Source organism: Corvus cornix, chromosome 24 (assembly GCF_000738735.6).
Source record: "Corvus cornix cornix isolate S_Up_H32 chromosome 24, ASM73873v5, whole genome shotgun sequence".
Taxonomy (NCBI): domain Eukaryota; kingdom Metazoa; phylum Chordata; class Aves; order Passeriformes; family Corvidae; genus Corvus; species Corvus cornix.
In genome coordinates this window covers 1000417-1027574 of record NC_046353.1, presented here as the reverse complement: position 1 = coordinate 1027574, position 27158 = coordinate 1000417, and the positions used below count along the sequence as shown (strand labels likewise).

Below are 27158 nucleotides of genomic sequence, written 5' to 3'. Positions count from 1 at the left end.
CCTCCTGAACGGGGCTATTCTTTCTTGTCCTCTCACTTAAGGCATTACAACTCTTGGGAGACGTTCTGCTGCTTCAGTAGCCATAACCTTACATTTATTGCATGTGTGGCCACAGCAGCCCCCTCAGATAATTCTGTTTAGGGCTGTGAAATTTGCCTTCAGCCCCAAAATTGAATCCATTCTCTGCTCTCAGCAGCATGATGGGTTCCTGCATGTCTCTCTTTCCCAAGGATGTTTGTGGTTATTGATGCTGAGTGCGGCTATTTATCACAGACAATACAGAACAAAGAAGAATTTATTAATAAGTCTCCTGGTCCCATATGCTTCCCCGAGGAACCTGAGGCGTGCTATTTTCTCCTTGCTCCATTTATATCTGCATGGTTTTGCTGCTGTCCACTCAGATTAGATGCTGGCTGAGGAGAAGGAGTTGCTCTGTAGCATACGGCCGGGTTAGAGTGAGCGCTCCGGGAAGGCTCTGTAGGATATTGGATGGCAACAAACAGGGGAATAATGCGGAATTCCATGAGAATGACACCAAGATGTGACCCAGAGGTGAGGGGTGAGGATGCTGGTGGCCCCAAGCAGCTCCAGGGCTCTCAGAGGTTGCTGTGCTCGGCTTTTGGTGCAGGTCAGTTTGTGTCAAACGGGGAGGATATCCACAGGCAGGAGCTGTGCTGTGTCCTGCCGGGTGGCAGGGGCCATGTGGGGGCAAGCAGCAGCTGCTGGGTGCCTATGGCCCTTCTCTTGCCTCACAATAGGATCACAGAATCACAGAATCATTTTGTTTGGAAAAGACCTGTAGGATCAAGTCCAACCTGTGACCAATCCCCACCTTGTCACCCAGCCCAGAGCACTGAGTGCCACATCCAGTCCTTCCTTGGACACCGCCAGGGATGAAGACTCCCAGCCTCCCTGGGTGGCCATTTCCAGTGCTTAACATCCCTTTCATTTTTCTTGATGTCCACCCTGAACCTCCCCTGGTGCAGCTCGAGGCCGTGTCCTCTTGTCCTGGCAGTAGCTGCCTGGGAGAAGAGGCCAGCCCACGTTGCTGCAATGAGATCCTGTGGGCACCCATGGTGGGAGCCTGGGACCTCTGTTTGCCCATCCCTCACCCTGCTCTTGGCCCTCCTGGGATATTGGCTCAGCAGCAGAGCAGGCAGAGAGGGGGAGGATGGATGCTCTGTGGGAGCTCCTGCCTGGAAAATTAGAGTCACTGGTGTGGGGACGCAGTGATTCCTGCTGTGCTTGAGAAAGGGAAGGTGCCTAGGGAAGTTCTGGTGGCTTTTCCCCTGCTTGTGCCTCCTTATGCACTAATTAAAGGTCAGTCCCATTTGCATGCAGCGCGTTTCTCTCCTTCCCTGGGCATTCGCATTGGCAGAGGGTTGTTTTCCATTTGACCAAGCTGTGGCTGGAGCCGTCGCCCGGGGGTGAGAGTCTCCGCTCCCACCTTTGGAAACCCAGCAGAGACCATGGTGGCTCAGCCAGCATCTGCAGGAGAGAGGAACAGAGCCCCTCTCGTGCTGCTCCCGCTCCCCAGCCCCACAAGATGAGCATTAGGCATTTATAGGTTTTTCTCCATGGATACATAGCCGGGCACGTTGGTAAAAATATACCCGTGCACGAGTATATTTATGTGCAGTGCAGCGAAAGCAGCGCAGGCTGCGAGCTGATTCCCTCGGGTGGAACACCAGCCTTCCCTCCGAGCGCTTTCAAAGGGGAGCTGTGCTGATAATTAGTGCAAATATTTTGAATACAGAACTCATCACGGGCCTTTGTCGCAGTGACAGGCAGTGACCTGAGATGCATTTCTCCTTTCTTAATGCACCCGGAATATGTAATTAAGAGGTGACTAAAAGATTCTTTATCACTCTTTGTTTTCTAACGTGGCAGGCTGTTATGAAATGCTGCCCCCTCCTTCCGTGGCGTTCGGCTCCCCGTGACAAATGCAGGGATGGAGATTTGTTCTGCTCTTCAAATCACTCGAAGTTCCTCCACTTCCAAGGTGTTGTGCCTGCCTTCTGCTTGGCTCAGGGTTCTAAGAGTTGGAATTTGGAGGGGAAGGCAGTTGGCAGAGCAGGCACTGGCAGGGGCTGTGGGTGCAGGGGTGCTGCTGGAAGGGCACAGTGAGGGTGGGCACGGTGCTGCCGTCACAAGTGCCCAACAGCTTTGGTCACTGGGTGCAGACTTGGGGCTGCTGAAGGAAATTCGTGGAAATAAGCCTGAAAAGCAGGCTGGAGAACACCTCCAGTGCAACCTCTCCAGGTCCTGACACCCCGAGCTGAGGGTGTCAGGGCCCAGGGCTGGCCCCACATTAGCACAGGCAGCCGGGCTGCGATACGCTGCGGTAAATGCGGCGTGACAGCACCTGAGCGAGGCTACGTGCAGAACAGACGTCCCTGGCTGGGGCTGGGGCCATGGCACAGCGTCACTTCATCAATTATAGATCGCTTCCCTCGCCATCAGCAGGCACCCAGGAATGGGACTGTTAAAGGAGACATTAAAAGGTTTGAGAGCAGAAGAGAAACTTGTGAGGAGAGAGCTTGATCGCTGGGCTTGTTCCCCGTCTGGGAGGTGGTGGAGGGTTGGCAGGGCCTTTCCTGGCTCCTTGGCCAGCTCTGCTGTGCTCGTCACCTCTGTGCCCTCAGAACTCACAGCGCCTTCCTTGACGGGACCCTCAGCCCTCACATCAGTGATGGAAAGGGACATGGGCTGCTCCTTCCTCTCTTCCTCCTCTCTGGGAAGCTCCAGCCTGTGGGGCTGGATCCTGGGATGGCTGCAGCAGCCTGAAAACCGCCCAACCCCATCAGCTTTCACTCGCCCGTTGACTTGTTTGTTTGTTTAATTGTTGCAGCTCGCCGCCTTTACCTGGCAATCCCGCTTCATTAAAGGGAACGTGGGGCTTGTATTAGGACTGTGGAGTGTCATCCAGTGTTTTCACTGAACGTATAATTTGCCATGTATGAAAACCATTTCCAGAATTAATTTACCTACTGCAAACAGTTTGTATTAATGAAAATGTATTTTTCATGTGGGTTTGCTGGCAAAGCTGGCTGGAGCTCAAGAGCTCACTTTATCCATCCGGCATGAGTAGGAGATGGAATTTGTTTAAAAATTAAATAAATAACACACCCACCCCCCATTTTTTAATACAATATGGCCCAGCAATAATCTCCGAGGCAGACTGCAAAGGCTGCAGAAAGCTCCATCTGTGGCATTTTAATATGCAGCATTGTCTCCCGTTTTAATATCCCCCCTTGCCCAGCTCATGTTTGTGTAAGTGAGACGCGAGATGCTGTCATCTTCCCGGGTCACATTTTGCTGCTCAAAATGAACAGAAGTGGAGATGGATGCAGCCATGGAGCCCTTCCCATATTAACACGCATATTTTAGAATAATTGATGCTGAATTCATTTTGCAGCCTCGTTTCTCCTCAGCCTTCCCCCACCCCCTCTTTCATATTTGCATGGAAAAAAATCCTGTGATCCGTCCAGATGGCAGCTGGAGGCTCTCAGCTGAGCTGGGCCGTGCTCTGGCTTTTGGAGGCTCCTCCTGGCCGGGGTGGGATCAGAGGCTGGAGGTGGGATGCTGATGGCTGTGGCAGAGTCTGTGCCACACCGGAGGGCAGGAAGAGGCTCTTGCTTAGATGTCACCCCAATGACACTCAGCTGGATTTGGGGTGTCCTTCTCTGCTCTTTGGCCTGAGCTGCTAAAGCCAAGCTTTGTGGGTGGCCAGGCCTGACGTCTCTCTCAGTGGAGGGGACATCAGGTAATAAAACCTGGGACAGCACCCACGGAGCAGCGTCACTCTTCGCAGAAATGTGTTCATCAAACCTCTGGGGAAGGGCAGAAGGAGGGTTCTACAGATACTTTAAAATAAGAAGGTTTGAAATGTATTGCAAGACCAGACTAGGGAAACTTGCTCCTGTTTGGAGATGGTCTTCAATTACTGCATGCTACCAGAAAACCCACACCAAGCTCTTTCCTGTAAGTGAGAATTAATACAGGATTGGGGAATTTTTCTTAAGAGAATGAAGGAAAGCGTTTGAAAACGTGCAGGTGTGTTTGGGTAGAAGATGGTCTGCAGTGCCCACAGTGTTCTTGGCCTTTGTCAGGAGCTTTGGACCAGCTCGGTGTCCAACCCCAGTGACTGTCCCGGTGCTGAGCTGGCTGGGCACCCCCTGCCATTTCGGTCACAGCCCCTTTGCAGGGTTTGTCTCTGCCTTTTGTCCCGGGAGGTGACGCTGAGCATTCCAGCCCTGCGCCTGCTGAGCCCCTGGTGTGTGCAGCTGAGCCCACAAATAATCCTTTGGAGATCAGTGGACATTTCATGTGCTTAAAGTTAAGCCTGTGCTTAAAGTTAAGCCTGTGCTTAAGTGTGAGCAGGACTCAGACTGGAGAGCTGGGCATCCCTGGGTGATGGTGGGCACCAGGAAAGGGGGAACACCCCTGGGCAGGGATGCCTGGGGTGAGGCTGACTGGAGCAGTGGGCCCTCAGCAGAGGCTGCAGAGCCCGTTCCAGGTGTGCCCCGGTGCCCTGTGCCTGCCAGTGTGCAGCTTTTTGACGTTTCCTGGTGCTCTCCCCATGTTTGGGGACTCCCTAATCAAGGACATTCCTGAGCACACGTGTCACCTGCCACTCAGCACACAGCCTAACCTCATGCCATGTGTTTATCTCATTCTAGGACTACTGTCAGCAATGCCACTCTAAGCATAAACTTAATTATATCTCCTCGGGTAGCAGCAGGGAAGTGATTTATTGCTGCTTTTTGTTTCCTCCCTCCCCTCACCTCTCTGTGATTACACTCCCGTATGCCGCTGTGGAGATGCTGACGCTTGACTGCAACTTCACTGCAGTTCCAGAGCCCATGTCTGGAAAGCCAGTGTTGGCCAAAGGAGGCCTCTCGGTGGCCACAGAGCTCTCTCGGTGACCCTCTCCTTAAACCCACCTCCCTTCTGCAGGACCAACAGGGTGACACCTTGCATTGGGATTTTTTGGGTGGGCAAGTGGGAACTTCCAGGGCTAATGCTCTATGATGCCATTTCAGAGGATAATTTCGTTTTAAAGTAATTGCAGTGGCAAGGCAGGAGTCCCCTGGCTGAAGTGGCTCCTTGGGAGCGGATGTGCTGGCTCCTCAGTGCTTCTTCAGCTAAAAAGCCTGAGATTTCCCATCCAGCTCTCTCGTGCTGGCTGGTTTTCCCTGGCTCCTTCCCCGCCGCGGGTGGGTGCTGACGGGAGCATCCCCGCAGGAGGCTCCTGGCTGCTCTGCCCCTCTGCCAGACTCAGCTCCTGAGGAAAGCAGAGAAGTTTGGGAAATGCTTTCTCTTGTCTGTGCCATGCGTTAAGGCTCCTGCTCTCGTTCTCCAGGGAAAGGGAAGGTGCTTTAATTATTCTTGCCTTCTGTCACGGTAATTAGCAGCGCTGCAGAGAGCAAGGCCTGGCTGGGCTTCCGAGCCCTCGATGCTTTTTAAAGACATTTCTCCTCTGAGGTACAGCTGTGACAGAGCTGGAGCTCCTGGAAACAGCCCCTGGCTGTGTGGGACAAGCTGGGATTTGGGGTGCACGGGAGCACTGGTTACGTTGGGGTCACTTTGGTGAGTGCCCCAGGATTTTTTACAGCATCACATCAGCCAGGTTTCGGTATGCAGAGCACAGCCCTGCCATAACACACTCGGAATTTCTCCATGTGGTTTTGAACAAATTGCTGATTATTTTTCTCCTCATTATTCACCTGACAGAGGAGCAGGTTGAGTAATTAGTGAACGCGCGTGAACTTTGCAGTGTTTTTATGAATAAAACATGTGTGAATTGGCTGGGTACTGGCCCTGCTGCCTTAGCCTGTGCACCCACTAATGTCTGTCGGTGAGGAGCATCCCTGGCCTGGCCTGTGCCACTGTCCCTGTGTCAGCCTCCCTGGGACAGCTCCTCCAGCCCAGCAGAGCACAGCTCTGTGCTGCACTCCTTGTGCAGGCTGGGCTCACGCTGCCTTCCTCATCGCTGGTGGATGAGGAGCTTCTTTGTGTGGCTGTGATGGATGCTGCACTCACCCGTCCCTGCTCCCAAAATCAGCCCTGTGCCCGCCCTTCTCGCGTGTGTGTGCGAGGCAGCAGCTGCTCAGAGAGGTGGCCAGCGAGGCTTGAATAGCAGCTGAAAGGGAGGAATAATTTGCATCCCGTCAGTTTTGAAAGGCACTTGGAGGCGGGATCTGGCTGCAGTGCTGCAGGGACAGAGGGACCTGTGCTGGGGAGAAGTGCTGAGTGTTCCCAGGCTGGTGATGGGTGCCTGCCCTAGCCAGAAGGGCTGTATCCAGGCATCTGTCACCCTTGGAGCTGGACTTGTGAGGCTGGATGCTGTGTGCCAGCCAGGGAGGCACTCCCCAGCCCATCCCATGCTGTCCCTTTGCACCTCTGTGTCCCTTGCTCCCTTCTGTGCCTGCCCTCCGAGGGAACCCAGCCGTGGTGGCACCCTGGGCTGGGCTGCTGCCCGTCCCTGAGCCCAGCCGTGCCTGCTGAAGCTGGCGCTGAGGCCTCGGGCTGTCCTGGCACAGCCAGTGCTGTAAAGGCACCACTGAACCGTGCAGAGCAGGAGGGAGCCTTGGGCAGGAGGCCAGGGGCCGAGGAGGTGTCCCCCAGGCTGGTGATGGCAGTGTCCGCTCTGTCCTCGCGTCCCTTGCCCTGAGCCACGCTCCGACCTGGCAGGGGCAGCTGGAGAGCCTTTAGTGTTTGCACGAGATGAAGGGAATTCATCCTGAATGTCACTGCAGGGAAGCAGAGAGGAGGCAGGAGCAGCACGCTGAGCTCAAGACTCACCTAAAACTCTGTGTGTGTGACAGGTGAGCGAGATGCAGACCTCCCGAGTCACGGGACCACTTTTGGGGTCCCAGCTCTCCCTGATCACCCCAAACTGAGTGGAACACAGCATGGGGGTGGGGGCTCCGTGTGCGTCTGTGTGCCACCGTGGTGACAAATGGATATTCCTCCTCCAAAAATAATGGGCAACCTGGTGGCGATACCCAAGGGTGCCAAGCCCTGATGTTCTGCTCCCTGGATTCCCCAGGCTAAACCTGAACAGGCTAAAAGCGGTGCTGGGAGCCAGGCCAGCCCCCTCTGTCCCTTGGACACCTGGAGCGCAGGTGAAAGCATGGTGTAAGGAGATCCCATCTCGTTTAAGGACTTGGAGTCATGTGGGGGCCGCCTGCTCTCCTCAGCATCTCGTTGCTTGTTGCTGGAAATCCCATCTGATTGCAGGGCTGGCTTTGCCTAAGTTGAGCTCCTGGGGCAGGGATGTTGTGCCAGTGTCGGGAGGACACGGGATCTCTCTTCCCTGTGTCTATGGTGTCCAAGGCACTGCTCAGAGCTGGGTCCCGGGGCTTGTGCTGCATCCCACAGCACCTGACTAATTCTTCTGGCCCTGAATGATTTTTGTGGTCACACTGTGAACTGTCAGAGTATTTCCCCACTGTCTTTGAAGCCTAAACTGTTACTCACAGTTGCCCCAGTGCTCACACGTGCCTTCCCCGATGCTGGGAGGGAATCGTTTTGGTGGGAAGTACCCGTGCCAGGCCTGCCTCCATCAGCGCTGACAGGTTGCTAAACAAAGCCACCAGGGCTGGTTTTCTTCTTGGACGTCTAACTAGGTCAACATACATTTGCCTTGTCTTAATAATTATTGATAAGCTGCAGCGGATCATGTGAGGTGCAGGAAGGGGCTGCTCCTCCTCCCAGCTGCCGGTGCAGCCCCCGCCCGTGGCAGATGCTCTGGAGTGGATTTGTGCCGTGGCTCTGATGGAGCACAAGGGTTGTTTCCCCCCAGGGTTGTGTGCAGCTCCCCAGTTGCTCTCTGAACCTTACCAGCACTGGAGTGAACGGGGAAGGGCTCGTGGTGACACACTGGTGGCTTTTGTGGCTGCAGGGACGTTGGTCCCTTCTCACCCCTTTCCAAAGGGGTGCTGGGCTTCACCCACATTTGGGTCCGTGTTTGCTGTTCCCTGGCAGTGCAATGGCAGGTGATGCGCCCGTCCCACCCCGCACCCGCCTCCTCTCCTACCCCCCATGAGTGCTCCTGGGTGCAGGGAAGGCAAGGAGAAGTGGTTTTCCTCTGGAGTCACCCCCTCCAGAGCGGTGGGAGATAGGGAGGAAGGATCAGAGTGTCCCACAGGCTGGGGAGGGTCACTGCGAGCTGCCCCAAGCTGCCTCCAGCCTCCAAGCCAGGTGCTGATGGGGCAGTGCCCACACGTGTGGGAATCTGTCTGCCCCAGGGTGGGTGGGTTTGGGGTTCCTTCCTCGGCGAGGGCTCCTCTCCGCGCCGCCGTAATCAAAGCGTGCAGACCAACTCCGAGCGAGGTGAAAGGCAGAGAATAAACCCAACCACCCTCTCCGAGCCGCTCAGACTTCAGAGCTGAAGAGGAGGTTATGTCCTGGGGATTTTTTTTCTGTTGCTTTTCCAGCACTAATGAGCGGGGAGGAAGTTGTACTCTTTGTTCGAGTCGCGTTCACTGAATTTTTTTCCCCAGTGAGTAGCAGGGAGGGGAGGAGGGGATGGGAGACGCCGCGTGTGTCTCGTGCACACGTGGGACCACGGCAGCGAACAGCAGTGCGGGATCGTTCCCCTTCACCCCTGAGTTTCAGGCGACAGAGTTTCTTTTGTGAGGCTTTTGGGTTTTCTCATCAGATCAAAACAAGGTCCTGGCTTCAGCAGGATTCTTTCAGAGCTGGTGCAGGGCAGTGACGTGCAGCTCTCTGCAGTTTTCGACATCGCAGAGGGAGCTTCTGGCCTCGAGCTCTTACCACAGGCTCTGGGTAGCTTTTTTCTGAGGAGTCTGTACCAATCTTGGCCTTTGCAGAGCTCTGTGTGCTGTCCTTGCCCTGCCAAGCACATTTCTGGCTGTAGAAACGCAGACTGTGTGAGGATGTGGCCGTGGGCTCGGGCTCTGCTCTCTCTTCCTTCCAATCCAGTGTTTTTAAAAAGCAGCTCAGAGCACCCTGCATGTGAGAGCTGGTGGGAGGGCTGGGAGCTTGCTGGGTGCCCTCGTCCAGGCCGTGCCTTGTAAAACTTCACCCAGCTCTTGCCTTCCTCCTGAGCCGGGGCTGGGATGTGGCCGGCCCAGGCTCAGCCCCTGAGCCCCGGTGCCCGAGGGTGACAGGCGCTGCCTCCCTCTCTCACCCACCCAGAGCCCACTGCCCCTCCACGAGGGCTCGGCACGACTTTATCATAATGCAGCACGAATTTCATTAGCTCATTTGCCTCTGAGCCCGGAGATAATTTAATCCCGGAGTGGCTTACGAGGAGAAGCGCGGTTTAGTCTGCGGAGCTCCGCAGCCCCTCTGGCCGCTGCCAGCCGAGCCGGGCTCAGGGCTGGCTGGGCACGGCCGTGGGCTGCGCACGGGGAGGGGGATGTGGCACTCCACACCCTTCCCATCTCGTTAGCCAGATTTTATAGCGTGAAATAACGGCGGGAGCCGCGGCGCGAGGGCTGCGCTGACCGCGGCGACCGGAGCGGGGGTCCCTCTCGCGTGCATCTGATTTTCCTTCCATCTCATCACGGGAAGGTTTACTTAGCAAGCTGAAAAAAAGCATTGCATATGCTGCTAGTGGCCTGGTTAATTAAGATCTACAGTTCTCTGGGTAGGAAAAGACGACCTATATTTACTGTATGTAGGAAGACATCTGTCAGCTACAAGCACTAGATATCCCAGCGCAGGTTTGTCCTGCTTTTGCAGGCTCTGAATTGCAACTGTTTTAAGCTCTGATGCAGACCAAGTTAATTTTAAGATGACTGTTACTATTCTAAACATAAGGAAGGGCATATTTAGCCTCTCAGTACTCAAGAAGGCAAAACCCCCTGCATGTTTCTAGTAATTTTTCCCTAACAGTTTGCACAAAACAACAACAACAAATCCTATTTGGTTTCTGCAAAAGAATATGTTCGAGGGTGATCGTAAAATAGATTATTTTTAAATCTGCAGATGGTTTCCACATATTCCTCCTCAGCTCACTGCAGCTTTCCACCTCAGTAAACTGGTTTGTAATTTAGCCGAGGGCTGTGGAGCAAGCGTTCTGTCGTCTTGTTTTTCTTGTTCTTCTCCTTTACCCCCCCACACCCCCTCTGCTTTCTGTCCCCTTTCTCTCCTCTCCCCTCGCTTCTCCCCCGCCGAGGGGCTGTCAGGGATGGGATGGGTGTGAAGGGACAGCGGGCCATGACGGGCTTTGCCACGGCAGTCCCCACATCCCGTGGGCAGCCTCTGTGGGGAGCTCCCGGCAGAGCTGGGGGCGGGGATTAGGGCTGGGGGGCGATGCCATGGAGCCCAAACCACGCTCCCTGCTTCATTCCTCGGTGGGGAAGCTCTGCCACACTGGGCATGGAGGTGGCTGCTCCCATCCACACAACCCCCTCCAGCTGATGGAGTTATCGGGGGGCTCAGGCCATGGGGAAGGGGTGAGGGATGCACAGCCCTGGAAAAGATAATTAGAGGAAGGATGCACTTTGAGTTCTGCAATGGCGGCTCCCCCCTCCCCCCGCTCCCTGGAAGAAAACACTGCTTTTTTTATTTCTTTGTTCTTTCACGGTTCGGCATTATAATTATTGAGATTTCACTGCAGGGCAAAATGATCATTTGACAATGTAAGTGGGGAAAATAATTCTCGTGTTATCCAGCAGCCTCACTCTTATTATAATTATGGCAAAACTCCTGCAGACTGAAGTGGGGGCAAAGAATTTCCTCCTATGTGGTGTTTGGCTTTTCAAGATTTCTCAAGATTTGATTGCAGATGGGAGAATTTTTTTCCCCTCCCATCAATAATCCGAGGTTGGTGATGGATGGCGAAGGACCGGAGTACCTGTTGTTATCCCCTTTGTTTTCATTAGGCATTTTCCATTTCTGTCATTCTCGGCACTGGTGATGGATTTTTATGAGCGAATATCTTGGTTCAAGTCATTCGGAATGGTTTGCACAGTAATGTCTGCAGCGGCAGCAAAACCCAATTAAAAAATCAGAGGAAAATTGATGCAAAACTGCAAATCAGCCCCTCTCAAGATGGGGGAGAGCAACGGCTGGTTCTGTGCTGAGGCAGGCGGTGGGGGTGTGTTCACCCTGACCTTGGCTGGGCACCTGGGGCTGGTGCTGTGCTCTTTTCCTCCTTTGGGTGCGGGCAATCCCGTGGCGTTGGTGGTGCTCTTGGACAATCTCCAGATGTGCGTCTTTGTGAGCTGTCCTTCTGGGGCAGCGTGTCTGCCACATTGCCTGTTCCATCCTGCATCCCGTGCCATCCTGCATCCCATCTGGCATCCCATCCTGCATCCCATCCTGCATCCCATCCTGTATCCCATCCTGTATCCCATCCTGCATCCCCTCCTGCATCCCGTGCCATCCTGCATCCCATCCTGCATCCCATCCTGTATCCCATCCTGTATCCCATCCTGCATCCCATCCTGTATCCCATCCTGCATCCCATCCGGCATCCAATCCTGCATCCCATCCTGCATCCCGTGCCATCCTCCATCCCGTGCCATGCTCCATCCTGCATCCCATCCTGCATCCCGTGCCATGCTCCATCCCGTGCCATGCTCCATCCCGTGCCATGCTCCATCCCGTGCCATGCTCCATCCCATGCCATCCTGCATCCCATTCTGCATCCCATCCTGCATCCCGTGCCTTGCTCCATCCCGTGCCATGCTCCATCCCGTGCCGTCCTCCGTCCCGTGCCATGCTCCATCCCGTGCCATTCTGCATCCCATCCTGCATCCCGTGCCATGCTCCATCCCGTGCCATCCTCCATCCCACACTGCCAGCCTGGTGCCCAGCATCCCTCACCATCCCTCTCCCGAGCTGGGAGCCGTGGCAGGGACTCATGGCGTGCTGGTGGGGAGGTCTGCTGTCCCCTGCCACCCCGGGGCTGATGGAAACGAGCTGACAGAACACAGGCAGCATTAGCCTAATTATGGCCATACCCGCTACCTCTGCGTGGATTTTCCTTTCTTAGCGACTTCCTGTTTTCCTCTTTGAGATGCAAATTTTTGCACAGTCCTCGATCCAGATTTTCTCCTCATTAGCATGAAATCTGACTAGTTCCGCGGTTTTTTAAATAGCAAATGAAAAAAAAAAAAAAGAAAAAAAGAAAAAAAGAAAAAAGAAAATTAAATGCTGTGCACAAAGTAGCGGCGAAGCCCCCGTGATTCTCGGGGGCAGGAGATGGAGGGGCTGGTGGGGATTTGTGGGAATCACTCAGCCACAGCCGCGTTTTTCCGTGCCAGGCTGCTGGGCTTTGCTCGTGCGTGGCTGAGCGGGATGCGGGAATCAGCACGGAGGGGCCGGTGGGCAGAGCGCCTGCCCAGCTCCCCAGCACCCCGAGCTGCCTTCCCAGCCCACCCATCCCGTGCTAGGGCAGACACATACTCAGCCTGCGGACCGCAGCATTTTGTTTTGCTTCCTCCGGGAAAATGACACTCGTCGTAGCAGGAGGTTGAAAACAAAACCGACGCTCCAAAAATCCCTTTTTGAACTGAGTGTTCTCTTGGTGGATTTTATACGTTTTTACGCCCGCCGTAATCCCAGCCTGCTGCAGCTCCGGTGGCAGAGCCGGAGCAGACGGCACTATTTTGTGGTAAATGTCACTCTAGTAATACTCAGCTCTGCTCGGAAATAGAAATACAACCCTCGCTGACGTGCGGCGTGGTGAGCCGGGCTGGGGAGCTGCCCTACTCCCCTGTCAGCCCCGTGTCCCGATGCTCCGGGAATGCCTTTTGCCTGGCATCGCCCTCCCCCTCCCCAGCTTCCCTGCCCAGCCCCTCCCTCCCCCCTGCTTTCCGCCACATAATGAGTTTGATAAGAAATTGTCTCGTTAACAGGATTAGCCATGGAAATCTCTAGTCCCCTCCTATTCATTTTGTAATGCTCTTCATCCTGTTCTGTAATTTTCTGCTGGTATTAGGCGGCTCTGGACCACCTCGGGAGATTAATTCCTCCTCCTTTGGCAGTGCCAGCGTGGCTGGTGACAGGAGGCTGCTCCATGGGCAAGCCCCGGCCCCGTGGCCCCCACCCAGGGGATTTCTCCTCTTTCTCCTCCTCCTCCTCCTCCTCCTCCGTGCTCCGTTCAGTGGAAGTGTGTCATTCCCAAAGTCGCTTGCGCAAACAAACCGAAGTGTCCCCAAACACTGCCAGGTTTCAGGGCCAAGCACTCCGGTGACTCAGAGGTGGATTAAAACCCGGAGAGGCAAACTGTGCTCTCCCTCGTACCCGTGTGAATCCATTTCCGTGGGCAGCGTTTCCAGATTTACTTCTAGGAACATGACTTGCGAGACTGGCCCTTGGGTAAATAATGACGCTTGATTTAATAACTCCTGCCAGCCCTGCAGGATACCTCACTTCCGAGGGAGCTAATAGAGAGAGATCTTTCCTAACATCTGTTTTCCCAATTTTGCCGACTTGTGAGCCTGGATCTGGGAAGCAGCTTCCAGACAGCAGAAACCGCCCACTGCCAGTGAGTGCAGTGAGGATGGAAAACATCTGGAAACACGGTGCTCCACTCGAGCCATGTGCTGGCTGCTCACACCCCGATGCAGGGAGCAGGATTGGCAGCGCCAACTCCCGGTTATGCCCATCCCGCATTTCTTGTGGTGTGTGTTTTCCTGAGCCCTGGTGGGAAAATCCCCATTTCTGCTTGAAAACCTCTCCACTCCCACAGCAGTTGGTGCGCAGCGTCCTGGGCACCCCCCAGGGCAGGGTGACAATGTCCAGCGACACGTGTCCCTGGTTGCCATCCTGCTGCAAAAATCTGACGCTCAGAAATCCCCTCCAGTGTTTCCTTTTGGATTTGTTGGCTTGTCAGATCCCCGGAGCACTGGGAGTGGGGACCTGGCACAGCAGCTGCTGGGCAGCAGTGTGACAGGGAGGTGACAGTGACACCCTCCTTGTAAACCTTTCCTGCTTTTTGCTTCTCTTGTTTCATGTCTCCCTCTCAGAAAAGTCATTTAAATGTAATTCTGTTCTTAAACCCTCTCCCTCATGCATGCCTAATGAACAGCAGGCAGAGGTGCCGGAAACGGGCCCGAGTAGGATTCAATCTCGCCAAGTGTCGACAAGTCATTTGGAAGGAGCCCTGGGAGCGCGCCCAGTTTTATTACAGCGTAATTAGAAATAAAATCTTGTTGCGGGAGGAGAATGAGAGATGGGTGTTAATCCTGTAACGGGAGGAGATGGAGCCATGCTTATAAAGCAGATTAGGGAGGGGAGGTGGAAAGCCCGTGACGAGTCCCTGCTTTCCACCCCTCCTCTGCTGTTCCCGCTGCTCTGGCTCCAGCAGGAGCCGTCAGGTCCCTTTTGTCAGGAAAAGGGTCACTGGCCCTGGAGGCAGAGGATGAGGAGGAGAGGAGGAGCCCCTTGGTGCAAAGCCCAAGCTGCTGGCTCAGCTGGCGTTGGCCATGTTACAAATGCCCGTGACTCTTCCAGGTGGGAACCTTTGGCTGAGCTCACAGATCTGCTGCCCCAGCTCTGCGGGAGAGCTCTGCTGCCTTTGGAAGGGCTGGGAGCAGCGACAGGCCTACAGCTCCCCTGGGATTCCCAGGGCAGGCAAACACGTAAATAAATCTGTCAGATTTGCGCAGGTCCTATGAAATTTGCATTGGGCTCGAGTTACGGCTCCTCTTTAACATCTCCACGAGGGAGGGATGGATGGAGCTTTAATCTCAGTGCCCGGTCCAGGCCCCCTCTGCTCTCAGCATTTGCTGTGGCACGAGCTGGGCTCAGCCTGCTGAGATAAAAGGCAGCTCTGGTGCGTGGACACTGATGCCAGCCCGCTCCTGTGCCCCGTGTCCCCTGCCCCGCTGGGCACTGCGTCCCGGGGCTCGGGCTGTCCCTGGGAGGGAGGTGGTGATCGGCGCCATGGGGTGGGCAGGTGTTTCCGTCCTGGCTGGGTTATCTGTGGATGTTCCTTGTCCCCAGGCGAGCTCCATGCCGGGCAAATGGCATCGTGGAACAGCAGCCACAGCAGAAAAGTGCCCCTGTGGCAGCGGTGGAAAATTACAGGCTTTGCTCTTTGGGGCTTCCCCCTCTGTGCCTTCCCCCTGGGAGGCGTTTGTCACTTTAAACGTGGCCAGAAATAGCACCAAACAGTTATTGGATTTGTCCGGGATGCCTTGGGATGCACATGCTCCCAGTATGGCTAATTCATAAACGGTGGCACCTATTGATTCTCCAGCAGTACCGGGGGAAAGTTATCTCATTAGTCTTATGAACTATAAAACGTGCTCCCTCCTGAAGCCCTGACCCCTTGTTTTGACAAATCTATATTGGGTAGAGCAGGAGCTGGTAACCTGCATCGACTGTAATCTTTCTCTTGGAACTGGGAGGCCCTTGGGAATGATGCTGGGGTTCCAGGGCCACCACTGGCAGCTGGATGTGGGAGAGGTGTGTGTGTACTCAGTGAGACCATGCTGGAGAGCCCTCCTCTCACCCTTGTGCTTTTCCCCAGGTGAGGGGCCAGTTCCTGAGAATTTAGGTAGAATTTAGCTTCTGGTGGGCTCTCAGCAGTGTTTGATTCAAGGGCTTGGGTGAGGTATCTCCAAAGGCAGCAGCTCAGGTCTAGCTGGAAGAGTTATTAGAGGCACATCACTCCAACCTGGCCACGGATGTGCTTAATCCTCTGCTTCCTGTAAAGCTTTTCCACCTCCTGGCAGGCAGAAAGATCTGATTTTGCTTGGCGACCTTCGACATTAATCTGCCTGGAAAACTCAGCAATAAGTCACTTGGGTGAGGTCTGTCGGAGCCACTTACATCAGTCACTGCCCCGCATCTCCCCTGAACCAGCAGAACGTTCCTCGACAGAGCCACTTGTCCCTTCCCAGGAAAAAAAACCAAAGGAGGCCGTGCTGTCAGCTTGGGTAGATCTCACACGTGATGGAACGGTGTCGTGCAAGGGGCAGATGCCTCCTGTTGCTCCACGGTGGAGACGTGGATCCTAAACCTGCAGGATTTCTGCCTGTTCTTGTCCCTGGGGGGGTGTTATGGCTGGAGCCCCATCCCAGAGCCTGCATCTTGGGCACAAGGCTTTGTTTCCAGCCCAGAGCACGGCAGCACAGGGCTGTGGATCCCCAGGCAGGACCGCGTGTGAGGGTGTGGGCTGGGGCTGCCAGCACTTTCGCAAAATACAGCCCCGTTACCGTGGAAACCGGCTCCCCCCCCGTCTCAAATTCCAGTGCGGCCAATGCTCTCCGCTTACTGGTTTGATGGGAGATGAAAAATTAATGTTTGATTTGCATGTTATCGCAGTGCTGGGGGACCACTCCCCGTGCCCTTCCGCGGGGGCTGTGCGGCTCCCGGGGCGGCTCCTGCCGGCGGTGGAGCACGGTGCCCGCACCACCGCACCTCTGGTCCCAGCTGCAGGCTGGTGTGGGGCATGTGCTGCCATGCTGGTGCTCACATGCCGGAGCATGGAGGCTTTGGCTGATCAGCCCCGGACCCCTCTAAGCAGGGATGGAGTCACAGGGGTGTTGCTGGAGAGGTGGGGATGGCAGCTCCTGCACCCCGTGGGGCTGCCGCTGCTTCCAGGGAGGATCAGCACAGGGTGCCAGTCTGGCGGGTGCCTGTGCCTCTGTTAGCCACAATTGACTGGCATCGTGATTAATTATTTGCTCTTTCTTTGCTGTTTGGAGTCCCTCACGCTCTGGTATCAAGCAGTTGGAGTCAAACATGCACATCTGGCTGAGCCACAGCTGGAATGGGTAATGCCAGCACAGCTCGGCACTGCCATTGCCTTGGCTCGTGCCAGGGACACGCTCTGGCTCCCTGGGTGAGGATCCCTGTTTTCTGCTGGTCTGTCACCTGCAGCACTTGCAGGGAATAGGGGCTGGGGTCCTGCCCAGGGTGTGGGAGCCAGAGTGCTCTGGGAGCATCTGCCTCTTGTCCTCTCTCGCTCGTGCTTATTCCGCACTTCTGAGTTGGACCACAGAGCTTTCTTCTTGCCTAAATTGAGAATATCCAGGTGCTTCCAAAAGGTGCTGGAAGTAAAAACTGTTGTTTGGCTTCATCAGCTAGATGCTGGCTTAGCAGGCATTGTGCAGGACTTCAGGGAGCCATTTGCAGATGTTGCTGATTTACAGGCTGGGTTTAAAGGTTTTCACTCTGAGCATTCAGCTGCACTAAATTACCTTCTGCAGCCGTGGGGTTTGATAGGGGGTGCTTTGGTTGGCACCACGGCACAGCCGAGCAGATGGAGCATCCCATCCCAGCTGAGACTGGTGCTGGAATAAACCCCAAAGCCCCTCAAAGCTGGGGGTGAAAGCCTTGCTTGGCACAGAGGGGCAGAGCAAAGTGCTTTCCAGGTGGGCAGGGAGCCTCTCCAGAGCCTCGGCTTATCCTGCTCTCCATGTAGCCACTACACAGGCCTTTCTATTCATGTTAATTACTGTTGTAATTCATGATGAATTACAGGGGTCAGGAGCCAGCCAAAGCCTCCTTTCCCTGGTGCCAGGCTCCAAAACCTGCTGGCCTGAGGGGGCTGCTCCGGCAGCGCTGCCGGGGCTGTGCTGCCCTGGCTGCTCTCCCGCCACCCTCCTCCCGGGGCTCAAACATCAGCTCAAGCCCTTATTTGTTTTCACATGATTCTAAGTAAGTTAAGCTAATTATTAACTCAGCGGGACGGATTCACTTTTAATTGCCGCGTTGCCATGGAGCGCGTGGCACCGTGGTGGAGCAGCGTGTGCTGGAGCTTCGTGCCACACGCTCTGCTCACCCTCTGCAGCCACGGCCTGCCTGAATCCGAGCCCTCGGATGGATGGGAGTCCAGGTGTGTGTAAAGACACCCCAGCCCCACCTTTACACCTGGGCAGGTGTGTGTGCTTGGCCAGGGTGAGTGATGGAGGGAGGCCGTGCCCACAAACACAGTTTGTTGTTGTACACACAAGGTTTCTGCGGCTCATCCAACTTCGCCAGCCAGCCTGAAACTTCAGCTAGAGCTGCACCCCGATGTGGTGGAGGTGCAGGGAGGTGGAAGAAGGTCCCTCTTTCCCTGCCACAGCTCCAGTGCCAGCTCAGAGTGCAGGGGCTCTGCCTGACCCAGGTGCTCAGCCTGGGGCCAGGGCTGGCTCGCTCACTCTCCTCCTCCCTTTGTGTCTCCAGAAAATAGGTTTTTTATTACTTCTTATGGAGGTTTGTACATATCGGACGTGCAGAAGGAAGATGCCTTGTCCACCTACAGGTGTATCACCAAGCACAAGTACAGCGGGGAGACGCGGCAGAGCAACGGCGCCCGGCTCTCCGTCTCAGGTGAGCACGTGGGGCTGGCAGTGTGGGCGAGGGGCAGGTCCTGTGCCCGGGACGGGGCCCAGCCCTGCCCGACATCCAGTCCCCCACTTGCCTGCCCACCCCCCCGCCTGCCCACAGCACTGCCATCCTGCACAGGGAGCACTGGCTTCGCCACCTCGGGTCCCCGCAGCGAGGAGACGTCCCGGTGCGGGGCGGGAGGTGCCGCCGGGGCTGCGCAGGGCGCTGGCAGTGCCTCGGCGGTGCCCCCAGCACGCAGCCCCCCCGAGCCGGGCGCGGCGGTGGCAGTGCCGCGCGTCACCCCGAGCGGGAGGCGATGCGATGTGACAGCCCGCGATGTGAGCAGCCTGACGCGATGTGACGAACATGCAAGCGATACTGCGGCGGAGGCAGTGCAGTCCGGAGTGCCGGGTGTCTCGGGGCGCTCCCGGCTCCGCTGACTGCCCAAATTACTCCGCGAGGGAGGGAGGGAGGGAGTTCGTCCGACTCGCAGCCGCGGCGCCGCTCCCGCCGCTCGGTGCAGCGCGCCCGCTCCCTGCCATATGCTGTTGCCATCCTCGGGTGCTCCCGCACCGGCTCCTCGAATTAACCCCCCGGAGGGCAGGGCAGAGATGGAGGGCTTGCCTGATGTTGCCTCTCGGAGAGCCGCGGGTGCCGGGTCCCAGCCGTGCCCGTCCTGCCGCGTGTCCCTGCGGTGCGTGGGCGTCGCCGGGTGTATCATCCCCAATCCGCGCGCTTCGATCTGGCCCGCTCCCCTCCTGGTCGCTGTCATTATTTACACGTCACGGCGTTTTACTTCTGCTTGGGAGTAATGAAAGAGGTTTCTTTCCCCTGGAATTTAATTTCACGCCTGAGACTTAGTGATTAATTTTCTCCTTTCCCAGCTGCCTGATGGGCCCTTTTCCTTGTAAATTTTGAAATGTGCCACAAAATTTGTGTATTTTGCACCAATTAGGTGTCACCTTGAGTAATTCCTCCCTTGCTGAGTTTATTCCTCCCGTCAGCTACTTAAGAAGTGTTTTCCCTCCCACCTCCCCACATGCCTGTTGTCCTGGCTGCCAAAGGCTGTGCTGGCCGGGTGGGACAGGGCACCCCACGCCCAGCATGGATAATGGGGTGCATCCTGCACTCCTGTATGGCAGAGCCACCAGCTCACGGGGATGGGGAGAGCCAGTCCCTCATGGATGGTGCTGACTGGACGCAGTGGTACCGGTGTCCCTGAGGCACCTCACCTCCTCCTCTTCCCCGGCTGAGCCCAATTCCTCTCCCAACCCAGACCCGGCGGAGTCCATCCCCACGATGTTAGACAGCTTCCAGTCCAGGGAGGTGAAGGCGGGCCGGCTGGTGGAGCTGCCCTGCATCGCCTCGGGCTACCCCAACCCAGCTGTGCGGTGGATCAAGGACGGGCGGCCGCTCCCCGCTGACAGCCGCTGGACCAAGCGCATCACGGGGCTGACCATCAGCGACCTGCGCGTGGAGGACAGCGGCACCTACATCTGCGAGGTGACCAACACCTTCGGCTCCGCAGAGGTCACGGGGACCCTCACGGTCATAGGTGAGAGCCGGCGGGGAGGAGTGGTGGGGGTTTAGTCCTTCTGCCTTCTGACACGTAAAGCCTTTATCCATATACAGCTTTAGGGGTTTATACAGCTGTATAAACAACAGCCTTGTATTTTGGCACAGTGTTTTGCTCGCTGGAAGCCACTGTCTTGCACGTGTCCGACGTGTTGGGTGCCTCTGTGCTTTGCTTCGTTGATTTACATAAAATTTATGTTGATTTACATAAAATAAGCTCTAGCCAAACAGTAAATACCATCTGGGCAGGCCAAGTATTTATCACGTGCTGTTTTCCTGGGGGTTCCTCCTGTCACCAGGATCCTGGCAGTACCAGAGCCACTGTGCCTGCCTTACCTGGAGCAGCACTGCTGAGCATGGCACCAGCCAGGCACCATCAGCCTGCTGGGAGCCAGCCTGGTGTGTCCCCAGCTCAGCACTGTCCCTGTCACATGGAGCTCATCTTCTTCCAGCCGTCCTGCCACCTCCCCACAGTACCCCCGCTGGGGGCCTGGGGCTGACGTTAAAAGCAGGGGCTGTCAGCAGCGAGGACGGTGGCAGGGCCACCTGCCTTATTGTGCGGTGACATTTAACGTGTAGCCGGGCTGGCGCTCGCGGGGCAGGAGGAGCAGAGAGAGCACAGCGGGGATGAGCTGCCTCCCGCTGCACTGCCCGGCACCGCCAACGCCTCCGCCGCTCTCCCCTCTCTCACAGACCCTCTGCGTGTGACCCTCACACCAAAGAAGCTCAAAACAGGCATCGGCAGCACCGTCATCCTCTCTTGTGCCCTCAGCGGGTCCCCCGAGTACGTCATCCGCTGGTACCGCAACACGGACCTGGTGGCGGTGGATGACTACATCTCCATCCGGGGCATCAGCAACGAGACCCTCCTCATCACGGCCGCCCAGAAGAGCCACTCTGGGGCCTACCAGTGCTTCGCCACCCGCAAGTCCCAGACGGCACAGGACTTCTCCATCATCACGCTGGAGGGTGAGCTGACTTCCCGGGCTGGGGGCTTCTTCCTCTGCCCCTCTCTGAGGGGATGCTTTGTGCATGGCTGGGGGACAGGGAGACCCTCTGGGGTGGGGGTCCTGAGGCTGCTGCCAGCCTGTTCCTGGGCTCTGTGTGCTGTCTGCAGGGGCACAGCATGGCTGGGATGGGGAAGGACCAAAATAAGTGTTGACTTGCCATCCCCAGCCCCTGGGCACCCCATTCACCAGGCAGCCCTCCCTGATCCAGCTCACTGAGTGTTTGGACAAGGGATGGGCTCTGCCGAGGGTGGTGTCCCCTGAAGCTGGCATTTGCATCAGCCACCGTGTCCCCTCGCCCCGTCTGCATCTCCCTGCCACAGGGATGCCACCACAGCCACGTGTGTGTCACCAGCTGGGCTCCTGTCCCGGCTGAGCCTGGGGTGGGAGCTCAGTGCCATCCTGCCAGCGGGTAACTGCTGCTGCCTGTGGCTGCCGCTCCCTGACCCCCATCCCGCTGGGTGCCCCCCAGATGGGACCCCCCGCATCGTCTCCTCCTTCAGCGAGAAGGTGGTCAACCCCGGGGAGCAGTTCTCCCTGATGTGTGCCGCCAAGGGGGCCCCCCCGCCGACCGTCACCTGGGCGCTGGACGACGAGCCCATCCCGCGGGACAGCGGGCACCGCTCCAACCAGTACACCATGTCTGATGGCACCACCGTGAGCCACATGAACGTGACCAGCCCGCAGATCAAGGACGGCGGCGTGTACCGGTGCACCGCGCGGAACTCGGTGGGCAGCGCCGAATACCAAGCGCGAATAAACGTAAGAGGTGCCTGTCTACTTTTAAATATCAGAATAGGACTTTTACTGGGCTTTTTGGTTTTGTTCTGTTCCCTGGCTGATCGTTCCTCCTCGCCTCTCCCTCTTCATCCCAGCCATGTGGGTCTCCCTGGCTAACCCAGCCTCATTCCCTGAGTCCTGCCCTGCTTCTTGCACACTTGCAGGGTTGAGCCTCTCTGATGCTTAACGCAGGGAGTTTAACAAAGTGGAAAGCAATTCCAGAGGCTTGGAGAGCTGGAGCTTGGCTTTGTACGAGTCAAAGGGCAGCGCTGTCCGCATTGGAGTCCACTCTCACCCTGCCAAGCCTTGCCTTGGGGTCTGCACAGGGTGGGCAGGCACCTGCTGAGGGACCCCACACATGGCGAAGGAGGTGGCAGGTCCAGAGGTGTCCCAGGTCCCCCATGCTCTCCCAGCCACCCCCGTTCCCCACAGGACCCCAGTCATTGGCAGCCACCGTGCCTGGCGGCACCGGGATCTCCATGACAAACGATGATGAGGCAGCACGTGAAATCGTGGAAAATGAGCTTTGATTTGTCATGTCTGTATTTTCTTTGTCTGCTAAAAGCCATGGCCGAGTTAATCACCGTGTTATTGTGGCTGCAGCGCCTTGCTCGGTGTGTTCCGGGGAGCGCTCTCGGGCACGGGGTATGGTGTAAGCCCCTGCCCATTAATAATCCCCAATTAAAGCTCCCAGGCTTACAGGTGGGAGCGAGACAAGATAAGGGAGCGTTTATTTGTCTGCTGAGAATGAGGGTTGAAGGGCTGTGTTTGTCTGTGTCTCAGGTTTGAAATGGATCTAGTGGCTTTTTGGCTGGGATCCCAGGAGAGTCGGAATTTTGCTGCCGTTTACTGCTGAATTTGGAGGAAGTCCATCCCTCAGCCAGGAGAAGCCAGAGCAGCGTTTGCAATGAGGATGTTCCCTTGTCTCCCTTTTTCCCCTCTCTCAGCTCTTGATGGGCTGTCACTAGATAAGATTCGGGTTTCTTTTTCAGTGGCACAGAGCATGTCCCTCAGACAGGCCCGAGACATGGTTACAGAGTGAGATGCTAATTCCTTTCTTCCTGCTCCTTCTCTTAACGTGTCCTAGAATGAGAAACACCGTCCACCACCTGATCCTGGGTGTCTGTTAAGCTGTTATCCTGCTACACCCTCAGGACGAGGAGTCAAGACAGGGTTAATCTTTAGATTACTTTGCTATTTTATGCAGTGGCTGGGAGAACAATGTAATTATTGATGCATGAAACCTCTCGTTTAAAGGCTCACCTGCAGCATTCTCCCAGTCCTTAGGCAGCTCCAAAGCCAGACAGAAACTGGTGGCTGGCTGGCTTTTCAGTGACACCCAGGATGGAAGTGGGGGGTGCAGAAAGGTGGGGCTTAAGGAGGTGCAGTGTGTTTGCCAGGGGAAGTCATGTTCCCATAGCAGCTCTTGCCAAGGATGTTTGGCACAATGCAGGCAGCTTCCTCCTGGGAGAGGCAGGGAGAGGCTGTGATGGTGGCAGAGCTCTCCCCATCTCTCCCATATCTCTGGTGCTGCCAGAGGAGCCGGGCAGAGGCATCCTGGGCAGCCACAGTGCCCAGTGCAGAAACACAGACACCATCCAACCTTCCCCAATGGGCAGCAGTGGTGTGTGTGGGCTTGGCCTCCCCAGCACTGGGGTGGGATTTGCTGTTTGCAGTGTGGCTGTGACCCAGGAGCTGTAGCTGGAGGTGTCAGCCGAGGAGCGGCCGTCCCCACACACACTGAGAGGAGCCCGTGCCGCCTCCTCACCCAAAGCAGGCTGGCTCCCGGCTGTCCTGGTCACTCCTCTGCCTGTGAAGCTTGCTCTGGAATAGCAGCAGATCTGCATGCAAGCAAATGGCCCTTCGGAATTAACCTAGCCTGCCTCTCCCTTCCTCCCAAATATGTAGGTCCCCCGAGCATCCGCGCCATGAAGAACATAACAGCGGTCGCGGGTAGGGACACTTTCATCAACTGCAGGGTCATCGGGTACCCCTATTACTCCATCAAGTGGTACAAGGACTCTCTGCTGCTGCCCGATAACCACCGCCAAGTGGTCTTTGAGAACGGGACCCTGAAGCTGATGGACGTCCAGAAAGGCATGGATGAAGGAGAGTATCTGTGCAGCGTCCTGATCCAGCCCCAGCTCTCCATCAGCCAGAGCGTCCACGTCACCGTCAAAGGTGAGAGGGTGGGGACGCTGCCCCTGGATGGGAGGGAGGGCTCATCCAGGCTGTGTTTGGGATCTCCCTGCCGTGGGATGGAGGCAGAGGAGCGCACCACACAGGGAACTGCATGGCCAGGTGATGGCTGTCCTCTGTAGTCACCAGTCATGGGAGCTCAGCTCAGCCCTCAGGAGCTGGCTTGGCTACCTGGTCCTGCCTGCCGCCGGCAGCTGCCCTGAGCCACGCCATATCCATTTCCCCTTACAAGTGATGGAGCAAGGATTTATGGTGTAAACATAACGTATTAAAACATCTAACCTTTGCTTGGATCACCTTCACCGATGTTTTTCTCTGTGTGCTAGCTTTTAAAAAAATAACACTCTCGGTCTTCTGAGCGCACAGAACATCTTAAAAGCTTCTCCAGGCCATCAATTATTCAGCCCCATTGAGGGAGCTATCAGTCCTAATGAATTGAGCCGGATGCATTCCCTCCCAGTGACTGGCTGAGATTGTGCTGGGAGCGCGCGGTGCTCCCGGATCTCCCGTCCTCAGGAGTTGTGGGGTCACCTCCGCCCGTCGCCAGCTCGGTGTTTGCAGTAAATCATTCAGACAAACACGGCGGCGCTGGGGACGGAGCCGGCCAATTGCCGTCCTGCCTCTCACCCAGCGGGGAATTCGTGCACTGGATTTACTCTGATCCCCCTCCCTCCCCTCCTCTCCCCTCCCCGCCACCATTTTCTTATTAGGAATCAGGTTAGTGAGAGAGCGCATGAAGCTGATTAGAGTTGCTACCACTTGATTAGCTAATGCTCTTCTCCAAGGCTTCCAAAGGGGAGAGGAGGCTCTGGATAACCTGTCTAAGGGCAGTGCGGGGAGGTCTTCTTGCCCCTGGGGTCTGCAGGGCTTGGCCAGCTCTGCTTTCCTCACCTCACATAAATCCCTGTCCATGTGGAGTCCCAGGGCTTGGAAAGAGGCCAGAGATGCCGGTCTTGTCTTGGGACAAGTGGGACAGGCAGGGCTGATGTGGGGAGACCATCTCGGGATGTTTGTGAACAGTTAAACAGGATTTGCCAGAGGGGTGCAGGATGCTGAAGTTCAGCTGAGGATCTGTGTGTCCTGGGAAGCCACCGCTACTGAACCCTTCCCAATTTGGATTTACTGCCTTGATTAGTGGCCAGTGATGGGCTGAGGAAGGCAAGCAGGCCGGAGCATGGCGCAGCACAGGCCAAACATCTTCATTCCGCTGCTGGATATTTACACCCAGCCCCACTGGCTGAATTCTTCATTTCCTCCAGCCCGTGGATAAAAGACCTGTGAAAAAGAATAGCAAAGGCCCTAGAAGAGAGTCAGAGAGTGAATAAACATAACTGTGTAGCACAAGGAGCGCGGGGTGCCGTGGAGCACCATAAAGCTTTTATGGCCCCAAGTGCCTGGTGACCACATGAAATGCCACCAGTGAGTTATGCAGGTCCTTCCGATCACGCAGCAGTAAAACCTTTACAATTCCCTCTGGCACTGCCCCCCCAGGAACAGGGATGTGCAGGCAGCCCCCAGCCCTGTTCATGAGGCACCACCCCCATCTTGTGCTGAGGGAAACTCCTGCCCAGGTGTAGCTGCTGCTGCTTAGCCAGGGGACCCCAGGATCCCAGTTTCAAACTTCCCTGTTCGGTAGGGCTTTGCTGCTCGGGGGTGCTGCTGGGGCCTCCTCATTGTGCTTCCCCAGCAGCACAATCCAAAATCCAGCCTCCTCCAAGGTGCCCTGACAGCTCCTTATTTCAGCAGACATCTTTGAAGGTTTTAATTAATCCCATGGGTTGGTGCCATCCTGGGGCTCCTGCTCGGGTGGCTGCAGCGTTTCGGGAAGCACAAGGCTGACACGGTGCCCGGGCACTGTGAGGCGATGCTTTACCCCACGGGAAGGCAGAGGTTGTTCTCTGGGGTGCTCTCTGGACTGGAACTGCTGGGATGGGCTCTGCGATGGCACCGTGGGCAAGGTGCTCTGGGCTGCAGCCAAGCGAGAGCCTGGAAGCTCTGGAGAAAGGAGAATCGCAGCAGAAGCGATCTGGGAAGGAAAGGGGAGTTGTGAGCTCCCTTTGTGGGAAGCTGGAGCAGGGAGAGCTCGTCTGTCGGCCGGAGGGGCGTGTTTGGAGAGGTGCGGATCCACAAGCCCATCCCTGCTCTGCAATAGACTGCAGTGCATTCCCAATTAATTATTCATTAATTATGGAAAACAGGCAGCACCGGCTCCATGGCTCTGGCAGCTCGAGCCACGTTGCTGTAGCCACCAGAGGGACAGGCCAGCCCTGCCTGTACCCTGCCTGCCTGGTGGCAGTGGCTCCCACCTGGGGGACAGTGACAGCCCCTGCTTGCCTGTGCGCTGGACCAGGGAGCAGTGCCAAGACCTGAGGGATGGGATGGGCACAGGGCGGAGGTGGGAGCCCAGGGAAGTGCGTGGGGGTACAGGGAGCTGCCCCTGTGCCTGCATGAGAGGGCAGCTCCCCACTGCCGAAGGGACAATTGGCAGCCTGCTAATTTAATTATGGAGACTGCAGAACGAGGATCTCATCTACCAGGTGCTGAGCCTTGTTAAGCTAATTGTCTCCCTCTCTCTGCTTTCTTCCCCCTCCCACATTGCCAGAGATGCTGCGGTTGCCTAATTAAGTTATCAGAAAGATAATGGCTGGTTCTGAATCCAGCGCCTTTAAGAAAAGCATCCATCTAATAATGGCTTTTCTGGGAGTGGATAAATGCTGAGGTGGAATTTCGGGTGGCACGTGCTGGGGGTGGCCGGGGCTTTCCCCAGTGCAGGGTCAGCGTTTCTCTGTCCTGCTCTCAGCAGGGTGGCCCTGCCAGGTGGGAGAAGTTTTCCTGCTGTTCTCTGCTTGATGGCACCTCCTGCTGTCCCCTGGCCTTGTTCCTGGTGGACTCAAAAGCCTCTCTTACTTTCTGGGCTGCTTCTCCTCCTGGGACAGCACCTTCCCCAAGCCCCACTGCAGCCCATCCCCACTGCAGGAAGGCTTTCCTGGGATGGGCTCTCCAGCATTCTCTGCCTCTCTCCTCGACAGTCCCTCCGCTGATCCAGCCCTTCGAGTTCCCACCTGCCTCCATCGGACAGCTCCTCTACATCCCCTGCGTGGTCTCCTCCGGGGACATGCCCATCCACATCACCTGGAGGAAGGACGGGCACGTCATCCTCTCCGGCTCTGGGGTCACCATCGAGAGCAAGGAGTTCATGAGCTCCCTGCAGATCTCCAGTGTCTCCCTCAAGCACAACGGGAACTACACCTGCATCGCCAGCAACGACGCTGCCACCGTCAGCCGGGAGCGGCAGCTCATCGTGCGGGGTGAGCCGGGGGGTGACCCGGCCGCCTGCATCCCACC

The 27158-nt window shown here is 56.4% G+C and overlaps 1 protein-coding gene across 4 annotated transcripts in view; it reads left to right on the top strand.

The window, feature by feature from the left end:
* The window catches only part of DSCAML1 (DS cell adhesion molecule like 1), a 94997-nt gene that overhangs the window by 47613 nt on the left and 20226 nt on the right, over window positions 1-27158 (top strand). For 2 of the 4 annotated variants that reach the window (XM_039564783.1, XM_039564782.1), the window contains exons 4-9: window positions 18109-18255; window positions 19529-19807; window positions 20521-20796; window positions 21307-21603; window positions 23523-23795; window positions 26843-27121. In XM_039564783.1, coding sequence (XP_039420717.1) covers window positions 18109-18255; window positions 19529-19807; window positions 20521-20796; window positions 21307-21603; window positions 23523-23795; window positions 26843-27121 — 1551 coding nt within the window. Of the gene's footprint in view, window positions 1-18108; window positions 18256-19528; window positions 19808-20520; window positions 20797-21306; window positions 21604-23522; window positions 23796-26842; window positions 27122-27158 lie in introns of those variants that run through there. The other 2 variants (XM_039564785.1, XM_039564784.1) reach the window with 2 other exon arrangements.